This window comes from Podarcis liolepis (genome assembly GCF_965112155.1).
Source record: "Podarcis liolepis genome assembly, chromosome: 3".
NCBI lineage: Eukaryota > Metazoa > Chordata > Lepidosauria > Squamata > Lacertidae > Podarcis > Podarcis liolepis.
In genome coordinates, this window is record NC_139557.1 from 69,095,789 (window position 1) to 69,120,191 (window position 24,403).

The 24,403-nt window shown below is 44.7% G+C and overlaps 1 protein-coding gene and 1 long non-coding RNA gene across 2 annotated transcripts in view; one reads left to right on the plus strand and one right to left on the minus strand.

The window, feature by feature from the left end:
• The window catches only part of CNKSR3 (CNKSR family member 3), a 62,401-nt gene extending 47,392 nt beyond the window's left edge, over positions 1–15,009 (minus strand). Inside the window, exon 1 of the mRNA XM_083496511.1 lies at positions 14,533–15,009. Coding sequence (XP_083352637.1) covers positions 14,533–14,584 — 52 coding nt within the window. The 5' untranslated portion in view covers positions 14,585–15,009. The remainder of the gene's footprint in view (positions 1–14,532) is intronic.
• On the plus strand, positions 14,225–23,012 carry LOC310703910. The gene is made up of 3 exons (XR_014524461.1): positions 14,225–14,295; positions 21,735–21,865; positions 22,929–23,012. It is a non-coding gene; the product is annotated as an uncharacterized lncRNA (long non-coding RNA).
• The last annotated feature ends 1,391 nt before the right edge of the window (positions 23,013–24,403 follow it).

The following is a 24,403-nucleotide window of genomic DNA, read 5'->3' on the forward strand; positions in this document are numbered from 1 at the left end:
GATAAAAGGCCCTGGCATGTTAGGCATGTGACTTGTCTACGGGGAGTTAAAATTCTTCTCCAATTATACTGAGGATTTGTGCAAATACAATTCCTAACTGGCTAAAACCTCCAGAGAAATAAAGCCAGCCCACTACAATGCTCCCACTGTGGCTGCTTAGATGCCAAGTTGATAAGCAGCTTAGCAATACAAGATTTGCATCACTTTGGAAACAACTGATTTAAAAAAGAAAAAAAATGGGAAAGAGCACTACTGTATAAGGATCTTCTGCAAACTTGGGAGGGGGAAGAGAGACAAGACGCTATACCCATCATGCATTTCAGCTTTACATAGCAAGCGGTGGGGAGGAACTGGGCTGTCATGTTGCAGTCTTCGCACTTATCCTGCCACAGGTATAGCTGGCAGATTAGTAAATTTACAAAGCAAACAGTCAGAAAGTAAAAGCAATACAGCATGCTGAAGAACTGAAGCAGGGCTGACTTCCCACCACATTTCTGTGTGATACATCATCCTTGAATACTTCCAGCTGCTGTTTCCCCGACCCCCACCCCAACGCTTATCACTCCAGCTGCACAAGGGCAATCCTTTTTTATTTAAGTCATTAGCTGTGCTGAGGTTATGAGAGCATCTCTTTCTACTCTGATTTTATTATTTAAAACATAGGCTGCTGATCTCAGAAGGGTCAAGGTGGTTAACCTGCTTGCTCTCCTTCGCAAAGGATTGGGCAGAGCCTGTCTTCCAGGAAAGTCAATCATTCTTCGACTTCCCCTACAAAGCTTTTTTTTAAAAATTCTAAGATGCTTCAAAATTTGTCAAGTGCTCCCTAAGGCCTATTTAACAGCTCTTTCCATTCAGAGATCTGAATTCGGTTTCCAAACAGCCAAGCCTGAGAATCTAGATGGCCACCTTCTCTAGAAAAAGAAGCCGAGAGAATGACTAGCATATATAAAATAGAATGAACTAAACAAATTTGTGCTAGCAGGAGTCCCCAACCCATCCCCCCCACCTTTTTTGCTGGTTTTGATTAAGCCCACAGAAATACAGCACCTCCCCACTGACCCACAGGAGATAGAGCATCTGCCTTATTATCCTAAGCCTCCCGCCCTCCAGCTACTCCTTCGTTCCGTATGGTACAGCAGAAATCCATGGATTGCAGGGCCTGGAGAAGTGATATGGCTCTGTAATCTGCAGTTAACTCAAGAGGTATTCACGGGGGTGGAGGATATAAGGAAAGACCTTTATTTGTCAACATGCTCCCTCAATTCCTCCAATCCTACTTTTGCAGTGATGCCTTTGATGAACAGTCCCAGTCCAGCCCTACGTGGCCTCTACTAAGATCCAACTCTCCCCAAGCCAACTCCCTGGCTGATCTAAGGCAGGGTGTTAGTCCCCAAGGAAAAATTTGCATCACTGCTGTGTTCTGCATGGAACCTAGCACACTGCAGGCACCCAGGTCACCCAACACCATATGCTTAAATCATTATCATGCCATTTTAACCATCAAAGATAATTCTGGGAGCTGTGAAGGGTGTTTGCATGGAGAATTTTTGCGCTGTGAGGTTGGCAGCCTTATCAAGCTACAGTTCCCAGGAGTCTGTGGGGCAGGGAGCCATGCCTGTTAAAGTGGAACAAGGGTGCTTTCATCGTACAACACTGATGTGACCTCATGCTCAGTAACAGCAGTACGCAACTATGTGCTAAACAGCATGTCTTCAGATGTACACCTGTCAAGTTTCACACTTCATAGCATTTCAGCTTCCTTTTACTGTTCAAAAAGCTACTACCATTCGTTGTTGTGATGGGGTCCTTGAGCGTGTCAGCAAAAAGAGTTGATGGCTCCAGATGGGATGTAAAAATACAAAATGTAATTTCTCACAAGGATTGCACAGTGATCAACAGGCTGTTACTGACAGCTTTCCTAAAATTCTAATATTTTTCTTCCTTGTGGAGTAAAGGAAAAGTGAACTTTAGGTTTATGAGCTAATGCAGGTCACACGTTATGCAGCAGGCTTAGAACGTCTAGCCGTGTGATTTGAAGGAAGCATTTCACACGTTTCATTTTAAATATCTCTGATAAGGATAACCTAATATCAAAAATCGGGCTTTTCCCTAAGACCTTTGCTGGCTCTTGCCAGTTGACTGCCACTGTGTGACAAACGTTTTGATTCCATTCCACATTCCTCAGGCATGTCTCAACTAGTTCCTCTGAACTCTCCTTTTCTGGCAAAGACCTTAACACAGGATTTCAATGGCTTTCCATTTGCAGATAAAATACACACAAATACATGGCAGCTGACTTTAAACAAGGGCATTGTGTTGAAATACCAATGGATTCCATGCCCTTTCAAATATTCACAGCCAACTGATTTAAATGTTTATTAAGATCTATTAAACTGTTAGTGTTACTGAGTCCGGCGGAGGTGGCTAATAGTTTGAGTTATACTAGAATTACGGCATCAGAGTCCGCCTACTTGTTTTACACAGAATACATAAAGTTTCAAGGTTGGTTTCAGTGGCAAAAAATAATAATCTGGTTTTCCCGTGATCAATGCACTGGCAGCCAGGGTTGACTGTTTCCATGTTTAATCAGAAGTTCTCCTTGGGCAGTGGGAGTGTGAAGAGGGGAGATTCCAATTACCGTATTTTTTGCCCCATAGGACGCACTTTTTCCCCTACAGAAATGAAGGGGAAATGTGTGTGGGTCCTATGGGGTGAATGCAGGCTTTCGCTGAAGCCTGGAGAGCGAGAGGGGTCGGTGCACACCAACCCCTCTCGCTCTCCAGGCTTCGCGCAGCTCTCTGCAAGGTGTGGGAGCCCAGCGCGGGCTCCCGCGGCTTTCGGAGAGTTCCCTGTTCTGGGGGCTGGGGTAAGAGGAAGCTCGGGCTTCCCCCGCCCCAGCCCTGGGGGAAAATAATTTCCCCCCCTTTATTTCCCCCCCAAAAAACTAGGTGCGCCTTATGGGACGGTGCGTCCTATAGGGCGAAAAATACGGTAAGCACAAAACCCATATAGCCATCACTAGCAACATGACAATATTTGGCAGGCTGCCTCTGACACAGATGACCCTTAAAAGTGTACCTACGCCAATGAGATTCAGTTGTCCGTATCTGTCCTACTGTGCTGCCACTAGGATCAGATGCTTGCAAACTTCACAGGAACAACCCTACTCAGGAAAGAAGCACAGTGCCACAACAGTCACCTGCCATCTATTTCCAGTCTGTGCTGATGGCTACAAATGATCCCCCTTTGTGCATCTTGCTTAGTAGCAATTTATTATTATTTTTATTATTACTACTACTTTGAATATATATCAATAGAAATCCAGCGCAAATACAGATAAAGGCTTTGTCAGAACTAGCATTAAAACAACCGCAAGCAGAGCCTGCTGGATCAGGCCAGTGGCCTGTTCTCACAGTGACCAACCAGATGCTTGTGGGAAATACACAAGCAGGACCCAAGAACAAGAGCCCTCTCCCCTTCTGTGGTTTCTAGCAGCAGGCATTTCAGAAGCGTTACTGCCTCTGACCATGGAGGCACAGCATAGCCACCGATAGCCTTGTCCTCCATGAATTTGTCTTTCGAAGCCATCCAAGTTGGTGATCATCACCGCATTTTGCAGGAGCAAGCTCCATAGCTTAACCATGCACTCCATGAAGAACTGCTTTTCCTTTTATCTGTCCTTAATCTTCCAACGCCACAGCTTCAAAACACACCATATTAACAGTGGGCACTTTGATCCTATGGATACGAGACACAGGAAAGTGGTGTGTGCTAGCACAAAGACAGAGACATCCCAAGCCACGTCCACGCCACAGAGTGGTGATTGCTGCCACTGCTTAGCATTCTCTCTCAGCCACGTAAGGAGTGGTTCTCCTGTAGCTAAGAAGCTCAAATTGCTCTGCGCCAAGACCACATCTGTTCTCCACGAAAGGTGGCTGTTCTCCATGACAGATAAGTTGATCCACACTGCAGTACCTGAACAACAGGCTGGCCACACACCAGTACCCAACCTACATCAACTTCTGATCATACACTACAGTTAAAAAGACTTTTGCCTGAAAGAAAAATTACCTGCCTACACAGCAATGCATGAAGTTATGACATAAAAGTTACAGTCTATAATTACTTAACCACGCTGTAGGTTACTCAACTAAAATACCCTATGAGAGGATAAAGGGGGTAGAAACTGAGTACCATAGGGGGTGGCCAATATGGACCTATGGATACTGGTGGTCCACAATTCCCAAAGGCCCCAGCCAGCATGGCCAAAGGGCAGGGATGATGGGAGCTGTAGTCCAGCAACATGTGCAATCTAGGATAGCCACTTCAGCTATAAGGAATACAGTGGTACCTCAGGTTACAAACTTAATTTGTTCCGGAGGTCCGTTCTTAACCTGCAAACGTTATTAACCTGAGGTACCACTTTAGCTAATGGGGCCTCTCGCTGCCACCACCGCGCAATTTCTGTTCTCATCCTGAGGTAAAGTTCTTAACCCGAGGAACTACTTCTGGGTTAGTGGCGCCTGTAACCTGAGGTGTTTGTGACCCGAGGTACCACTGTATACTACAGAATAGGTTTCAAGAGAAAACCTGGGACCTTTGCACAGCTGACCCAGTGCTTATGAATCTATAAAGTGCCCTTCTGTTTTTGAGGATCAAGTGAGTTTATTCTGGAATAAACTGTTTTGTGGACGGCAGCCAGTAAGCGTTGCTTAACTTCAGCAGTTCAAAGAGAAAGGTTGACTGTTCAATAGTTCAAAGGCAGGAACACCAGTAGAAAACAAAAGCAGTCAGCAGCAAATCTAGCAAAAGAAAAAGAGCCCAGAAGAACTGGGAAGAGAATAACTACTCCCAACTATAGCAAGGCTCTGGCACAGTGACATTTATTTGGCGGCAGCTGCAAAAGCATTAATTACATATGGAGCTGAGCTGTCTGCACACTACATATATATGGTCCTTTTACATGTAAACGATCTATCCTGAGAAGTGTTTCAACAGCATTAGTACCTAAAGCCAATCCATTAGCTTCCTAGAAGCTGATTTTTTAAAAAGTTGACTGAATGGCTATGGCCTTCTCTCTCATATATCCAACTATCCTGTGGAAACTGGGGCTTGCAGATCAAACCCACAGCAAGATCCATGAGCTCCAGAAGTCACCAGAAGGTTCCAGTCCTCAGACGGAGGAGAGTGAAGAGAACGATCTGAAGTCTACTGGTGCAGCTATACAGGGCTGGCTCTCTAAGCTAAATCGCGCTTTGTGCATGCGCAGAAATGCTGAATCACAACCCGCGCGTTGCAAATGCTGCGGGTTGCAAATGTGCCTCCCACACAGATCATGTTCGCAACCCGAGTGTCCACTGTACATATTATACGTTATACACACAACTTTTTGGCAGGCTGGGAGGAGGACAACTGTTATGGGAAAGATAGCACTGCATTCAGATGTGGCCTTAACTACTTTTGTTTTCCTGGTTATAATTCCAGTGTTTCTATCCCAATTTCTAAATTCCTCTAACCCTGTTGGTACCTTGTGGTGTAGTGGAACTGGGGTACTTTTTTATCAATATACCACCAAGTCATGCTAAATTCTGAATGTTGGGAAAGATCTGTATGCCAGGATACCCCATCAAATTTTGTCAGTGCAAACCTTGCAATTTTCAGAATTAATCCCTCAGTCTCTCTTGGGTATTTCATAGAACCATTATTAAGGTAGAAGCAACCTAGGGAACCCCTAGGAGGCGACCATCCAGCTTGTTCTGTTTATTTCAAGTGGGGGGAGGTCCTTTGTTCTCAAATACTAAAATATTCACAGTTTCACATGGGTGTGTGCTCTCTCAGAACAGGCCACCCTAAGGAATTATGCGAAAACCACTCTGTTTATTTGCGTTCATTTGTATTATTGAACCATTTCACTCCCGCCCTCACCTCTCTTGCTCTCTCCTGCTCATGCAATTTAGCTTATTTGGATTGAACTAAAACTCAGGGTGAAAAAGGAATCACCACCAAGCAGAACAGGCTATGTACATTTCCACATTGGAATGTTGCGGGGATTAAATAAGAATGCTTGTGCATCTCAGCACAGCGATGTGAAAAGCAAAATCCGAACTAACACTAAAATACCAACAGTTCTTCCTCTTCTACAACTGAAAAGAATTCATCTACTTCATCCTAATAGTGGGGGAAGCATCTATATAAAATGAAGCTAAAAAAACTGGGAGGTGCGACTTCAGTTCAATACTGTTCTATTTCAATTATTTAAAAATATTAAATCTGACAACATGGGTGGCTGCCTCTATTGGGAACTGCAATGGATAGCTTGAAAGAGAGTCCCTTCAAAAGCATTTCCTGGCCTATTATGCAAAAGCCCTTTCAATATATTTTTAACCTCCACAAAACAAAGGAAATTCTTCTGCAGCAGAATTAAACAGGCCTCACTTTCAGTATTAAAGAAGGGAAACAAAGCACAGGGGAAGTAGGAATGTAAAGGCACCCACGCAATTGGACTTGCATTGTTTAGTACCTAGCAACACTACTTAAGTACTCTTAAAGTAAGCATTAAGAAGAGCAGAAGCTTTAACAAAACAACAACAACAACAACAAGTCTCGTGCCTCATGTGGCACTTAGTTCTCTTTCTGTGACCCATATATGTTTTGCAGTTTGACAAAGCAAACAGCCACAGCGCAATTATTGGACGGGAGGGAATTAATACCAATTAGCCATATGCGCCACATGACAGGCCTTTCAGAGTTAGGAAAACATTTAATTTTAAAAAAACAGCATATTTTTAAAAGGAAACAAGGTTTGTTTTTGTTTGTTTTTTAAGTAAATTTTCAACACTATAACAGTAAACTTCTGTCTAAGTGGAATGGTTTGCATTGTCAATGACAAACACTACTGAACTGAAATCCAGCGTCCCTCCCTCCAGGTCATTCAAAGCATCCCTCCAAAATGACATTTGAGAATCGGGTGGCTGAAACTCGCCTGCTCACCCATTTATGTTCGCAAAAGGGGAAGGAGCGGGTCTCTAAAAATTAATCTTCTTTCCCTTGGACCCCTCGCCCTCTGAACCAGACAGAGCCACCTGCCAAATCCGCGTTAACCAGCCTTCCAGAATGCACAGCCTTCTGGCAATTTCCCATGTCGTGCCACCTCCAAATGTGCAGCTGCCAACAAGTGCAGAACTAGCTCTCCATAATCCAGCCAACCAGGGCCCTTTACAGAGCCAGCAGGCTGCAGTGGTTTAAGCATCAGACAAGAACTGGGCAGACTCCAGCTTTAAATCCCCCCCACAACCCTGAGATGCACTGGATCACTTTAGACCAGGGGTTGGCAAGCTTACTGGTCGATGGGCCGGTCCATGCTCCATCAGTCAGGGTCGGAGGAGCACCTGTGCGCACACGCTATTTCCGGCACTCCTCCGACCCGGATGTGCGCCAGAAATAGCATGTGCACACTTCTCCATCCCGCACGCGTGCGCACATGTTATTTCCAGTGCACATCCGGGTCAGAGGAGCACCCGTGCGCATGCGCACACGCTATTTCCTGTGCACATCCATGCTGCACCATGCCAGTAATAGTGGGCGGCGGCAGGGGTCACCATGGGCCGGTTAGACAAGCCTCGCAGGCCGCTACCGGCCCTTGGGCCTTGGGTTGCCAAGCCCTGCTTTAGACCAGTCATTCTTTCTTCTTCTAAGCTACTTCACAGGGTTGTTGTGAGGGAAAAAAGAACCAGGGGCGGGGTGCAGAGAAAGTCCAGATATAGCGTCCAGAGCAAAAGAGAGGACGGTTCATGAAGGAACAGAACAGAGAATAAAGTTGATGACAGATTACCCTGCATCCCAGACGGGTCTTGAGTTACCTCCCTGACAGTTCAAAATGCATTGCAAGGTAAACCTCACTGAAATTGTAGCCTTTACTAGTGCTATTCTCACATCACACACATTGCGGGGGTGGGGGTGGGACTGGACGGCTCCCATGGTCCTTTCCAACTCTACAATTCTATGATAAAAGACTTTCTCATGATAAAAAGTCAGGAAACAAAACAGAGATCCACCGTACGTGCACTGACAGATGACAAAACTCAACTAAAAACACTAGACTTAGAATCACAGAATTATGGAACTGCAGAGTTGGAGGGGATCCCGGCCGAGGGTCATCTAGTCCAACCCCCTGCAATGCAGGAATCTCCTTCAAAGCTTCACACCGTGAGAAGTATGCACTCCAAGGGCCCCCTATTGACATCATGGGGCAGAAGGATGTACTCTGGCACTTCCCCACGCTGTGCAGAGAACATCGGAAGCCCCATGTCACACTAGAGAGGAGACCCATTCTATGTCCCAATGCCAGAATTGCATATCGTAGGAACTTGGGCCAAGATCACGGCTCAGCATCATCAGGTAATGCATGGTGCCCACACCAGAGCACTGCTGACCTCCAGAACCCCCTGGCTCTACTCATTCTATTCTTGCTTCCAGTTGCCGCCTGCTCGCTTGCCCTCTTAAGCAAACCAGAAGCAGCAAGTGGAGGGAGCAGGATTATGGGCAACATCAGAATGTGGAAGAGCTATAACAGGTGGATCTACCTGAGCTCCAGCCTTCTTTTTGTGTGCTGATCATGGAAATCATAGCCCAACAACATCTGGAAAGTCAATGGACTCTCCCCTGGTACAGGAGCTCTAAAGCCAGTAAAAATTGTGTAGCCAAGATAGGACTTTCTCTTACAGCCACAGCTAGATGGACCTCATGGATGCTTGAAGGCCACACAGAGATAAGCCTTGCACCCATATCAGTCCCTAACCCCTTATTCCAACCTCTCTTCAGAAAACAGTGAGTTCAAGACCAAAGGAAGCCCCTTTCTTTTTGCTCCTACAGGGGCCCATTTCAGTCTGGATGGGCACATCGTACAGAGCAAGAAGGCAATAATGACTGTATCAGCAATTGTTTAGCACATATAAGTCATAATCTTTTAAAATACTTCAGCTATGCAAGCAGTGGAGTCAGCTAAAGGATTTTAAAGAACATGCACACATCTTTTTAAATGAACATTTGGGGACGGAGGAGGTTTATGGTACAGTAGATAAGGCCATATAATTGCACCAAAGTTTTTTCAAGCGGTTGTCAGTCTTAAGTGTGCATTTAGTTCAGGCACAAAATTTCCTTCAGTCAGCAAAAAGATCTCCTTAATTTCCATGGTCTTAAGATGACTGCCAGCTAATTGCGCCTTGCTTTTTAAATGTGAAAAAAAGCACACAGATTAACATCTTCACCCAGAAATACAGCTAAGCCCACATGGTGCAGATCAGGCAGCTGGGTTCACAGAAAAGTTTGGCGAGCTTTTGAAAAACATGGACACCAAAGCAACACATGCTCCAGATTAGCAATTGTGAATGCAAAACGAAAGGATGGTCCTTATTACAGAGTAATTATATTACAGAGTGCTCATTATCAGCATGCACCTTGACAGTAGATACTGAGCATGCAAAAATGCAACTTGCAGTCTGCACACAGTAACTCTTAACTTTAGCATCACCCATAGGGTATTTTTCTGGAGCAGACCCTCAGTAAAACAAGCCAATATAAACTAATGCAAAAATTAATTTCCAAGAGGAGGTATGCTTGTTTAGAATGTAAACAGTGCCTTTTTCATGTTCGTGATTCAACTAGAGGCTATGTTTGTTGGAATACTTTTTAAAAGAACATGTTTCAAAGGGTAGCATATTTTGGCACATCTTGGGGGAAAAGGGGGGAAGCAGATGAACTTTGGAAAGATATGTCTTTTAGTTTTTCCACAAAACAGTAAGATAAATATAGTCACGCCCTACCATCTCCCCTAGTTCAACATTCTTAAAACATTTTGGTTGTCATACAGTGTTAATTAAACAGCATGTGGATACCATTGCATACCTAGAAACGCCCCCACAAATAATTTTTTAAAAAAATATATCCTCAAAAGTGCGAAATGAGCCTGAGAACATTCAGAAAATGCCTCCCTGTCATGCTCTCATTCCTATCAGATTGTGCATAAATGTACAAGTGGTTTAATGGAGGGTGGGGGATATGCCAATTTATCCCACCCTCCTCTGTCTTAGCGCAATACTAGTAGCACAATATAGGTGGATATGGATCCTCCTTAACTTATTAAACAGTGCCTGCATTGTCTTTTGGAACCACTGATCATAGGCATTTAGGGTTCCTGGGTACAGCTGTGGGCCTCAAAGGTTTTCCTTTTGCTTTCATTCATAGGGACCTGGAATGAGACCAAACGGATCAGGCTGCCTTAGAAGGTGGTGGATGTCAAAGGCATTTTAAGCAGAGGCTAAAGGTAAAGGTAAAGGACCCCTGACAGTTAAGTCCAGTTGCGAACGACTCTGGGATTGCAGCACTCATCTCACTTTACTGGCCAAGGGGGCCGGCGTTTATCCACAGACAGTTTTTCCAGATCATATGGCCAGCATGACTAAGCCGCTTCTGGCGAAACCAGAGCAGCGCACAGAAATGCCATTTACCTTCCCACCAGAGCGGTACCTATTTATCTACTTGCACTTTTTTGGCGTGCTTTCGAACTGCTAGGTGGGCAGGAGCTGGGACCGAGCAACAGGAGATCACTCCTTCGCAGGGATTCGAACCGCGACCTTCCAATCAGGAAGTCCTAGGCTTAGTGGTTTAGACCACAGCGCCACCCACGTCCCAAGCAGAGGCTAGTAGGCTATTTATCAAGGATGCTGCAGTAATAGTGCATCTCCTACATTGGCAACAGACTGGACTAGATGGTCTTTGAGGTAGCCTTCAACTCATTTCATGTGTCAATGAAATGCCACCCTCTGATGTCTGACTTGGGTTTTCACTATCCATAGATGCAATCTTCTGAACAATGGAAGTGTTACTATAAATAAATTTGATAACTACTAGCTCCTATTTGAGCTTCACTGCAGGAATTTCTTCAGAAGAGCATACCTTCTTCAGAAGAGCATACCATACAAAGAATAGCATACCACAACGATCAATAGAAGTTATATCATCCCATTCCCCCCCACCAAAGTAGGGACTTTTCAGCTCTCAAATACTATTTCAAGTTATTCTTTGCCTAGAATGATAGATTTTGTCAAGCTCTTTTTTTTAAAAAAGTATTCTTGCTCCTTGCCCTCCCTCTCCAGGGGAGCAGAAATAACATGATTAAAATGTAGAAATTTGGTTGGAAATAACAGCCTAGTAGAGCACTGCCAAAAAAGGCAATTTTTCTTGGCTATGGATTAAAAATGAAACTTAACACCAAAGTGATTATTGAGCTACTTACATGCTTTTAAATGACAACTGTGCTGTCCAAAAGCAATGAAACAGATTAGCACGTGCCCATGAAGAGTTTCCTTCTTTACAGCCCACTGCCTTATTACAAACTCATCAGGCAGGAGGTAGCATTAGGGAACCTTCTGGTGTTCAGCTGAGAGGTCAAATTTCACACTGAGAGCACAGGGGAAAAATGAATTCTCTAAGAAGCAAATCCCTCCTGTTCAAAGCACCACACATCCAACAGAAAGTTGAAACCACTAACTGTGGCAAGGCCGGGCCTTGATTAATTAGGAGAAGCTCAGCTAAAGCAAATGGCGAAGCACAAAATCTGATAGAACAGGCTTGTACATTTGTGAGATTTGAACTGGGAAGTGTCATGGTTCCATTTTCAGGCACTACACAACACACTAGCTCTCAAAGGCAGCCTTCCATGGGTCCTTTCTACTAATGAACTCTCCAGGACGGCATCTCTCTTAACTAGTTTGGGCTGCCCTGCTTAAATAAGTCACCACTTCAGCCAGGACCAAACACAGCAGCTCTTGTATAATAGCTCACACAATCTTAATGGATCAGTAACATTTGCATAATTCATGCCTACAGTTAACTTGCATATTCAGCCTTCTGAGTTGCAAAACAATGGCTTCTGACTTTGCAAAAATTTAGAAAGCATGTACAACTATGTTTCAGTCTTCACAGCAACAGTACTCTCCAAGACAGAGGTGGCCAACATGGTGTCCTCCAGATGTGGCTGGACTACAACTCCCATCATGCCTGACCACTTGGCATACTAGCTTGGGCTGGTGTTAATTGTAGTCCATAACATCTGGAGGGCAACACATTGGTTACCCCTTCCCAATGAGCTGCATGGATAATTTCCAACCTGGACACCATTTTCATTGGGTCCATGAAATTAATCTGAATGCTGCCACTTTTAAATCTCAAGCTGGATACAATCCAATCAGTATCAGGATACTGAACATGCAAAGGTAGCTGCTTCCCTGAACAAAGCATTATCTCAGCCAATGAAAAAATACCAATTCAAATGCGAGACTGTAGTAATCAGATCTTCATCGACTGCCATACTTAGAGAGTATATTTCTAAGATTTGCTAAGAGATCTTTTTTTAAAAAAAGTTTTCAGCAGCAAATTAGCCATTCACGGAAGAAGAACCAAACCAAATCAATCTGTTATTCATAGCTTGAAAGTCAATGTAAATTGAAATAGATTATTAGGAGCTCCCACTCATCCTTTTTTACTAGATGATGCAAAAGTAGGAAACATGTATACAAGCAAAAAGGATAGAACGAAGGGATAAAGTTCAGTTTCACACACAAGGTAAAAAGGTCTCTGGATCAAAAACATCTTTCTGTGAATGAGGCTTTAGCTGCACTGATATCCAGACACTTGAGTCAAGACAGGAAAATAAAACCATGAGAAACTAGTGGAAAGAATAACAGAGAATGGCCCCTTCTCAGTAAGCGATCTCTAAACAGATTCACACTCTCACACACACACACACACCTACATTTCCTCTTACACGAGTCTTCATATTCTAACAACTCTTCTTCAAGTTAAGAGTAGTGTGATAATAATTATCATAGAATGTGGCTAGTGAAATAAACTTATTGATCAAATAATACCCTGCACACCCTTCTAGACCAGATTAATCAGCCAGCAATGATTCTGGGAACCCATAACTGCAGCCTCCTATTACATATAAATATCTATATTGGGCAGGGGGGTGGGGGACAGGGGGAAATCCACCATTTAAAACTGCCAAAATGGGAAATCCAGTGAGTTGGGAGAATCTAATTTGCACCGAGTATATTTAAGAGCAGGTATAAAAGGGAAGGTGAAACCACTTTGAATGACCAGTGCCATACCATCACACCAACTAATTTATAGGAAGTAACTCAGCACTCTGAAACAAAACACCAGAAGCCAAGCTGGCAGAGAAAAACTTCTGCTGTGTGCACATTTGTTGTGCATCCAGTGTATTCCCACCATTGGTTTGGGAAGCAAAGTGCACATAGTAGCCACAAGCCTAATCTATCCTGTATCAATCTTATGGTTTCTTATCTAACATTGCATTTTGACGAGTTTTTCCTCAAGCCAGCTTGGATCCAAATTGAGAAAAAGAATGACCTAGTTGCATTTTAAGCTGGTAAAGTGTGCAGCCTATCATGAAAGCAGGAGACACCTTAAAAAAGCCCTCCTGCCAACTTGTAGCACCCTATAACCTAAGCAGACAGTCTCAAACTTCACATTACTGAAAGGGTTTCCTCTGCTAGGAATGTCTGGGCATTCAGAGGGTGCCAACTATATAATGGACTCTTAGGTTGCACTCCTAGTCCCTCGCGAGATAATAAGTGGAGCTGGATTGCTGTAGCACAGCCCTATCCGTGTTTGTTCACCGGTACATCCAAGGAAATGTGTGTGCAGAAAGTCTTGCTATATTAAGCGATAGCAATCCATACACTGCCTTGTATAAATAAAGTCAGCCACTAACGAGCCCATCTGTTCAGAAGGCAACCTGTGGAGTGCTGGGCATTTGCAGGCTCGATTTATTTACATCAATTATTGTGCGTAGAAGACCTTGGCGTCTTTAACTCGGCTTCTGTTCAAGCAGAGATTCACACGACATTCCCAAATCGGTCACAAGGGCGTCTTCCTCTTTAAAGACCAGAATTTATCACTGTTCCTCTTTCCTGAGGTAACCTGGTTCTTCAAGGAGCCTCGCCGGGAATACTTTAAAGAAGCTTGCTCTTTGTTTGTGTGAACGCAACACACCCCGTGTAAGTCCGGCAGGAGGGGGGGGGAGCGCCGAATGCGGAGCCCTCTCCCTGCCCAGGCTGCAAAAACATGCCCAGGGCCGCGGCAGAGGCTCGTTTGTTGACACGCAAGTGGCTGCGTTGGGCTCCTGAAAGCCTTGTGTGTTTGTGTTGCTAACAGCCGGGGAACTAGAGCCCGCCAAGCACTTTTCGGATTAAGAGCGGCAGCTAATTGCAGGTATGATCCCTCCTGAGGAAGCAGCTTGAAATAAAGGGGGCAGAAGAGGAGTTTGAAGGCGGGAGAACGAGGTGAAGGGGGGCAGGGATTGAGGACCCCCCAAGTTAAGAGGAAAAGTTTGAGGAGGAGGAGGAAGAGAAGCGAAGAAGAGCAAACACTGCGCAGGGGGGTGAAAGAGAGCAGCGTGCCTCTCCCGCAAATCCAGGCTGGAGGAGCAGCCGGAGCCCCGTTCCTTACCCTTCGTCCACTCCACTACTTGCTTAGGGCTCCACTTGGTCACAGGCTCCATCCTCCTCCTCCTCGATGCAGCGCTCTGAACCCCCCCTTGGCGAGGAGAATCCAGGCTTCTCTCTCTCTCTCTCCGCCCCCTCCCCCCCTGCCCAGCCGGAGATCCCCAAATCCAGCAAGGCAAAGCGAGCGCCGCTCCGCCTGCTCCGCTCTCGCTGCTGCCCCTGAGCGCGCGGGCTTCCCCCTTTCCAGGCTCCCATCGGGAGCAGGCAGCCCCGGCTCCGCCCCCTTTGGCCCGGGCCAGCCTCTCTCTCGCGCGCGCCGCCGGCTCCACCTCCACGTGCTCGGAGCAGCACCCAAGTGGGGAAGCGGCCCGGGCGGCGCTCGGCTGGCGCGCTGGTTGCGAGGCGCTTCTGGGCCGCCGCCGCTGCTGTGCCCCCTGCAGGAGACGGAGAAGCGCGCGGCAAACTCCGCCTGAGTTCTCCAAGTGCTGCTGGTGTCCTTTCTCTCTCCTCCCCTGTTTCTTCGCCCTCCCCCGCCCCGCCGCCCTCTTTTCAATCCTGTGGGAGCTGGAGCGAAACTCCAGCAAGAAGCAGCCCAACCCAGACCGGCCCGTCGCCCTCGCCCACGCAGGCTTAATGCTGCTCTCAGGCGGGGCTGTTTTGCGATAGAGCTGGGAGAAGTGGCCAAGTGCGCACATCACAGCTGCCGACTTCAAAAGGAAGAAACGTAGGTTTTGGTTGTTGGACTGCGACTCCCAGCATCTCTGACCACTGATCATGCTGGCTGGGGCTGATGGTAGTTGGAGTCTGATAACAAGATAGATGGCCGCCACCCACCCCCCAGGAGGAGAAGCTCCCTCTACTTTCCCCACTCATAAAGGTGTTTTTCCCCACAGAGGGATGGCATAGATGACCGAGAAATAAAAATACAGTGGTACCTCGGGTTACATACGCTTCAGGTTACAGACACGTCAGGTTACAGACTCCGCTAACCCAGAAATAGTACCTTGGGTTAAGAACTTTGCTTCAGAATGAGAACAGAAATCGTGCTCTGGCAGCGGGAGGCCCCATTAGCTAAAGTGGTGCTTCAGGTTAAGAACAGTTTCAGATTAAGAACAGACTTCCAGAACGAATTAAGTACTTAACCCGAGATACCACTGTAAATAAAGGTTTATCGATAGTGTCAAACAGGCATTCTCCCATTCAGGCGTGCATGCTCTCTCCCTCTCTCACACACACACACATACACACACTCTCAACAATGCTGGATTTACAGATAAAGCTAAACAAGCTATAGCTTAGGACCCCACTCTCTTGGGGGCCCCCAATATTCAAAGGGGAAAAAACCTGGATGTACATTTCCAAAATATAAGATAAAAAAACAAAATAAAACCTACATGCAGCAACAGTGTTTTGTGTTGTATATGGACCTATTAGGTCCATAAATTACCATACAGTATAGCACATATTCAACACTGACAATTTGTTGTTGACAAAGGACAGCTGGGCATATAAAGGGCCCATTACCTTCAGTAGCTTAGGGCCTCATCAGACCTAAATCTGGCCCTTTGCACACGCTATTATGATCAGACCACAATTAAAATGGGCTGTTACTGGAGAAAAGATTACTGTATTGGTCTCTTGCTAGACAGTGCTGGAGGGGAGAGGCATGGGAACCTGAAAAGCAGAAACTTGTTTTGCAGACCTTGCTTTTAGGGGTCAGCAAACACAGCTTAGGACTTAAAAACACTAAGGCCTAGTTCTCACTGAAGGAGAGAAGGTGGGCCGTGCCACGTCAAACTATAGGCGGAACTGGCCTGATCAGGAGTGCCACCACGCCTACCTATAAAAGAGTGACATGATATTAAGAACGCTATGCTAGAACCTGCCTCAAGCCCATATAGTTTTCTGTGAGGGAAATTGTATGGAGGACCATGCAGTCGGGCAAAACTCCCTGTAGTCTGAAGTCCTGCAGCCCAGGCACAAATGTCCTACCTCTGTGATAACTTTTTGTTTTATTTTTAAATTATATATTGCTTTTATATGTTAGATACAAATTTAAGGCAATTAAATATCTGATGCCAAGACAAAATGCCAAGACAAAAATTAAACTGAGAGAAGCAGCTAAACCACAAGATAACATAGCTGCAGAAGGTAGCAAAAAATAAAGTTACCAAAAGCAGCAATCAGTACCAAAGTTGCTTGATTTCAAGCATTTTTAGCTGGTTTCGTTTAAGTCCTATAATTGGTCAAGGAGCACAATTCCAGCAGCTTGGGAAAAAACCCCAGATATTAAATGCTGTTAACGAGGTCTATCAGCAAGTTTAAAATATATTTTTTTAAAAAACTAGGGATGACAATTTTGCATATCCAAAGAGCATTTTCACAGCATCATACAATACAGGAGACATTTTCTCTCCTAAGAAAATTTATTGTTCTTTACTAATCCTTGCTTCTGTGCTTTTAAGATAAATTTTATTCAGACATTTGTTTAGGCCTAAATAACAGTAGTTAAGTATTTACTGTACAGTAGTTGATCAATATATTGTAATATATATATATATATATATATATATATATATATATATATATATATTTGCTTTCGTAGATTTTCACGGGTACAGGAATGCAGGTTTTGGTGTCTTCGGGTGTCTTCCCGTGTAAGAGTTGGGGTGTCTAGGCGACGTTTCGACGAGGTCTCACTCGTCATCTTCAGGCTGGTGCTTTCGGCTTCTTGTTACTGGAACAGAGCAGGATCTCAGTGTTTGAGTTCCTATAAATACTGTTGAGGGGGTGTGGTGTATAGCCTCCAACGTTCTGGGCAGAGAGGAAGTTCCCAGGTTAGTGTGCCTTTTCTTCTTTTGTTCATTAATTACTTGAGGGATATCTTGAGTGATTTCTTGAGTGATATTCTGAGTACCACTTAGGAGGGTCATTAGGTGTGGATTAGTTGCTAAAGCTTTCGTGTCTTGACCTCTTGAGCTTGTGAAGAGTTCTACGAAAATCTACGAAACCCGTGAAAATCTACGAAAGCATATATATATATATATATATATATACACACACACACACACACACACACACAAACACCACACACACAGTGTAATGTATCTCCTGTTGAGCTATTTTGTTTTGTTTTCTCATTCTGGTGAAAGAATAGGAATACTCTGAACATAATCAGTTATCCTCAAGCTATCCCCTCTGATGCAGGGAGGAATCAAATCAGTTCTGCTAGTAGGAAGAGAGGCATTTGCTGATTCCACCTGCAGCAGCAGCATCCGTCAGTTTTTAGGGGTGTTGGGAGCTGCAGAAAGGAGTGGGAATTGGTTTGTGTTTTTTTTAAATCACCTTCCACCGTAAGTGAATACATCTTCAAGCCCTTGTGCAAGAGCACCAATTGAATAAAACTGGTATATTTCTTTCATTTCATTGGCTAATAGGTTGTGTATAAGAGACTTATGTTGTATATTTTATTGTCTTCTCTGGGGAATTTCCCTTGTTCTCTTAAGGGCAGCAAATTCCAATGAGATAACGCACGTCACCCACTGTATTCACGTTCCGGTCATTTCTTTTTGTTCATAACATCCACCGAGATCTGATGTAATCAAGAGACCAGGTAGCATGCTTCATTGTATTAAATTTCTTTGTTCAGGCAGGTGCTACTTTGTTTGCCTGGCTCCCCCCCCCCCCCCCCCCGCACACCTTCCTGGTTTTTGTATGGCATTATCATCTATTTATAAGTTGTGACATCTGTTTTCTTTGATCTGTTTGCTAGTTTGAAATGTTAATTTTGATAAAACTGCCGGCAACACCCATTTGTGCGTCAGGGGGCTTATTTCAGTGTAGATCCACGCATGCTGCGTCTACCCACCCACTTCCCATAAATTACTTTTGCTAACAAGGGATAATTCTCAGGTCATCCTGTGTCTGTTGCTACAAGCATGGTGGGGTATTTTGTGGAAGGGGCAATCATTGAACAATAACAATTTTTTTTATTATTAAATTTATATACCACCCTTAATCTGAAGATTTCAAAGCAGTGCACAAGATAAAAGCACAAAAGTTTAAAGGTCAAGTGTTTTGTCCCCAAAATAATACAGTATTCTTCAAATCAATGAAATTCTCTTTTGCTAATTTGGGAAGACCACTTTAAAACTTCATAGGAAATCAGCAACCAATGTGAAGTACCCTTCATACGGAGTATTGAATCGTTAATAAATGCATCATAATGCGAGTAGCTTGCAAGATCATCTCTTTCCATAAGGTTAAAAGAATATAATTCTAGAGTGGAAGTTACAGTGGATACTGCCTTGAAGAAAATGTGGAAGCTGGTGCTACAGAGAATTCAGTGGCCCATCTCTTGGCAAGACTAGGTTACGACAGACATACAAGCCCTTTATTGAAGCATCTGTACTGTGTTCATGTTGGGACACGGGTGGCGCTGTGGGTTAAACCACAGAGCCTAGGACTTGCCGATCAGAAGGTCGGCAGTTCGAATCCCCGCGATGGGGTGAGCTCCTGTTGCTCGGTCCCTGCTCCTGCCAACCTAGCAGTTCGAAAGCACGTCATAGTGCAAGTAGATTAATAGGTACCACTCCAGCGGGAAGGTAAATAGCGTTTCCGTGTGCTGCTCTGGTTCGCCAGAAGCGGCTTAGTCATGCTGGCCACATGACCCAGAAGCTGTATGCCGGCTCCCTTGGCCAATAAAGCAAGATGAGCGCCGCAACCTCAGAGTCGGTCACGACTAGACCTAATGGTCAGGGGTCCCTTTACCTTTTTTACTGTGTTCGTGTCATTATTCTAATGTTAAAAGCTCTAAATAACCTAGGACCTATATAAGAACGTAAAGAGAGCTTGCTGAATCAATGGCCCATCTAGTCCAGCATCTTGTTCTCACAGTGGCCAACCTCATGCCCATCGGAAGTCCACAACATTCACCTTGCCTGCATTTTCCAGCAACTGGTATTCAAAGCCATTCTGCCTCCAATATATAATATTAGGGAGTACTTTATACAGAGGAATTTGTCTCATCTCTACCTGTTTCTGAGGCATTGAGTAGCATTTTAAATTTTGAGAATCTCCTGGTGTTTCACTATTGTACCACCTTGAGTCAAAGGGATTTATTCCCGTGCAATAGGACTTTAGCCTCAGAGACTGTTAAAGACCCCTGCCCCAATTTGGATTATATCAACACATATTTGTTAGACACATTTCTCTTAAAAGGACTTACCAGCAAAAGTACTTACAGGTAAGATATATGAGTGAAAAATCCTCTATGGCCCGCTTTATTCAACAAAATCATATCCATCAATTGCTTATTTTAGTTTTAAAACAAAAAACTTGGCATAAGTTTCAAATACCTCAGGGCTCTCTTCTTGTTGACGTATTTTACTGCCTACATGTAAACTCACATGACCAGGCTGTTGGCAAACATGACAGAACATTTCCCCACTCCAGTTTGGATCTACAATATTCTGGGATTTGTTTCTTAAGGTCTTCCTGTCCTCATTCACAAAACACTTCTGAAAAAGGAAGTGTAGGTACAGTACTTCAGTGCTGTACATTGCAAACTGGGCTTTAAGTTAGCTACAGGTGAAAAAAGTCTTCAGATCATAGTAAAAGGTAAAGGTACCCCTGCCCGTACGGGCCAGTCTTGCCAGACTCTAGGGTTGTGCGCTCATCTCACTCTATAGGCCGGGAGCCAGCGCTGTCCGCAGACACTTCCGGGTCTCGTGGCCAGCGTGACAAGCTGCATCTGGCGAGCCAGCGCAGCACACGGAACGCCGTTTACCTTCCCGCTGGTAAGCGGTCCCTATTTATCTACTTGCACCCGGAGGTGCTTTCGAACTGCTAGGTTGGCAGGCGCTAGGACCAAACGACACCCCGCCGCGGGGATTTGAACCGCCGACCATGCGATCGGCAAGTCCTAGGCGCTGAGGTTTTACCCACAGCGCCACCCGCATCCCCCTTCAAATCATAGGGGCAGTTAAATGGTACAGTACTTGTGGATGTGCATTAGGTAACTCCCTAAGTTTTCGTCCAGTTTGAAATGCTTGAATTATTTGTAAAAAAAAAAAAAAAAAGGATGCTAGCAATTGCAAAGCAAATGGTTACATTAATAGACTTGGAGGCTGCTACTGAAAATATGTCTGTTGTTAGCAATTTACAATCAATCAATTTGGGTTTCCAGATTAAAACCTCTGAGCTGAGCATGGGACCAAGGTTTATTTATTTGCTATTACATTTATTTTCTGCCTTTCCTTTGAGGAGCTCAAGATACCAAACCATAGCAAAGCCAGCCAATTGTGCTTTATTCTGTAAAGGAAGCACAGCTGGAAAGGGAATAAAATAATGTAGACATGAGAGAAGTGTTTAAACAAACATTCCCCAGTATCGTCCTCCATCCAGCTTCTAGTGCTTTTTCTGCTGCTCTGGGACCCCCCCTCCTGAGTCCTAGCTGGTGGCGTCAATATTTCATCCTATGATCATTCAACAACAGTGATTAAATATCCTTAGCAATTGTGCTGCCCACTGAAGGCCAAAGCTGCCGCTGCATTTTCTGCTCTAACGTAAGTCAACCGTGTGATGCAGCAGCAAAAAAGCTAATGCTATTCTAGGCTGCATCAACAGAAGTATATAGTGTGCCAATCAATAGAAGTAATAGTACCACTGTATTCTGGAATACCATGTCCAGTTCTGGGTGCCACAATTTAAGAAGCATTTTGACAAGCTGGAACATGCACAGAGGAGGGCAACCAAGATGATCAACGGTCTGGAAATCAAGCCTTATGAGAAACAGTTGAAGTTAGCTGAGTATGTTTTGCTTGGAAAAGAGCTGACAGAGGAAATATGACAGCAATTTTCAAATATCTAAAGGGCTGTCACATGGAGGATGGGGCAAGTTTGTTTTCTCCTGCTCTGGAGGGTAGGACCCAAACCAATGGATTCAAGTTACAAGAAAGGAGATTCTGACTAAACACTAGGAAGAACTTTTTGATGCTAAGAGCAGTTTGATAGTGCAACAGACTCCTCAGGGACTCTCCTTCCTTGGAAGTTTTTAAGCAGAGGTTGGATGGCCACCTGTCACGGATGCTTTAGTGGAGATTCCTGCACTGCAGGAGGCTGGATTAGACGACCCTGAAGTCCCTTCCATCTTTACAATTCTATGATTCTCTGTGTAATTGGTTCATTCAGTGACTCCTGTTGCAGAGTCATCTGTTCTCAGAGATTCTTTTCTGTCTGGCTGTGTCATCGCTTTGAGTTTGACCCCTTCCATTCGGAAAGCATGTCCAGTACAGCAGTGACTCATGCGAAGGCAGAAGTTGTTGTTTTTTCTGAGGGTGAGTAATTCTTAGTCTTTTACACTCTTTCAAAGAAAGTGGAAGGGAACACAGGTAGCTGCCTTATCCTGAGCCACACCATTAGTCCATTGAACTGCATTATCTACATCACAGGCAGGGAACCTTAGGCCCAGGAGATGAAAGCAGTCCTCCAAGTAGAGTGGTACCTCAGGTTACAGACAGAAATAATACCTCGGGTTAAGAACTTTGCTTCAGGATGAGAACAGAAATCGTGCTCCGGCAGTGGGAGGCCCCATTAGCTAAAGTGGTACCTCAGGTTAAGAACAGTTTCAGGTTAAGAACGGACCTCCGGAATGAATTAAGTTCTTAACCCCAGGTACCACTGTACCTTCATTTGTCCCTTGGGACTCTTCCCAACCACACAACTCATTGGGCCTGCCCCACACCCTCCTCCAGGGTTCTTGCCTGGTGGGAATGTGTCCTTGAGCTCTTGAGCTGCAACCAGAGTTCCTGTTTGCCTGGACTGTGTGTGTGTGTGTAAAAACTTCTAATTTTTTGCATAGCTGAAATGTTGCCTACTCTACCAAAGCTGAAATCACATCTGTTGCTCCACCAACTTTTTGCCTCTGGCCTGTCCACTCCTAGCATGCATCTCCCAGAAAGTTGTGCATGAGGCAATGTGTCCCTCAGACTGAGAAAGGTTCCCCACCCTGGTCTCCATTGATGGGCAGCAGCTTCCCACGCTTCCATGCAGGGCTTTTTTGCAATCCTACCAGGATCTTAACCTGGGATATTTTGCGTGCAAATCGTGTGCTCTACTGCTGAGCTATGGCCCTTCCCCACAAAGGGTGGTATACTCCAGCTTTAAAATCTTAGGAAACACCACACTGCAGGATTATACATCTACCGGTAACTACTATAACATCAGTGCAAATCTCAACTCAGGCGAGTTGAGTACTTTTTCCTTATTCTTCCAGGGAAGCAAATAAGGATGTTTAATTTTAGGCCTGTGTTATGCTATTGCATTCTTCTCTTGTATCTGTTCTCTCACCAGGTATATTTCAGGCGAATACCACTATTTAACTCTTTCTCTTTCTCAGAGGCTAGTGGCGCAAGGCGCCATGTTCTGGAGGGCGCCAGGGAAGAGGCGGAGGCTGGACGCGGCGCCTCCTGGCATCAGCTCACCGCCCTCGCCCGCTTCCGCCATGCCGCACTGAAGCAGCGCTGCGTCCGGACCCTCCGCCTGCCATGGCCGCCACAGCATGAAGCAGCCAGCTGAGCCAGGAGCCGCCACATCCAGCCTCTGCCTCTTCCCCGCTGGAGGAACGGCCCTCCAGCCGCTGCCCACCTCCTCCAGCCTCACAAAGCTGGGCGCATCATTGGCATTGCCCTAAAAAAGGTCGACAACTATGGGAAACGGGGGAGGGGGGCTGCTAGAGGGATCTTTGCACCAGGGCGCCAGATATGCTTAAGATGGCCCTGCTCTCGCTCTCTCTCCCCTCCCTTTTTGTATGTTCTAATAGCTTGCAATTACAAGGCTAACATGGCATTTAGATGAGGCCACACATGCTGGCAGATTTGCATAAAATAATTCTTATATAAGTAATAATCCTATGCAAAAATAAGCAACACCTCTATTATGTATTTTCTGTTTTTAATATTGTGGTTTTATGTTGTGAACCACCCTGAGATCTACAGGTATAGTGTGGTATAAAATTTTAAAATACAGTAATAATAATTAATAAGAATAAGAATAAGAATAGACATGACTCGGCTGGTTTTTGTGTGATTGGCAAGCTTTTTGGAGGACCTTGGCAGTTCATTAGAAAATTCCCTCCCTGCCAGCCACACCAAAAGCCTCTAAGCAGTAAGTAGACAGACCACATTTGCAAAAGAGAAACTTTGTGTTCCTGCTAGAATTGTGCAGGCCTTGTGCAGCCAGGTTCTACCAGACAAACTCAATTAGCTATTCAATTAGCTTAGAAGGACATTAGTCGCAAATAGAATTTAACCCTCATTAGATCATGTTCTGCACTAATAATTATTGTGTGTTAATTTGGCTGTAAACTGATTTGCGAGACATTTTCTGCCTGATAAGCTGGATCAAAATACAATTAAATAAATGTGTGATTAAATAAATCACAACCGCTTTGTAATAACTAGGTCACAGGTTTAGGACCACTGTGTGCTATAGTTCCAACAGCCGCCAATAGTAGCAGATGCCACTGGATAGCAGATAGTTGTCTATCTGGCCTGGTACAAATGGACACAGAGTAGAAATAGCATCAATAGCTAGAGGAACAACAGAGATGTCTGTCACCTCTAAGCTATCCTGCTTTTTGTTATGTGCATGATTGGCAAATGCCTATGCAGTCAGCCTTTGACTTAGTCTCAAATTGAAGTTAAAGACCCTTATAAAGCTTCAAAAAAATTCTTTGGGGACGCCAAAGGACATTACTGCAAGTAACTGTATACAGTATTTCATAAATTTACAAGGGGAAACATTCATACTGCAGACTAACAAGTCTTAAGGACTGGCACCACATTAGCTGCATAATTTGAACATGTTTGGGAATG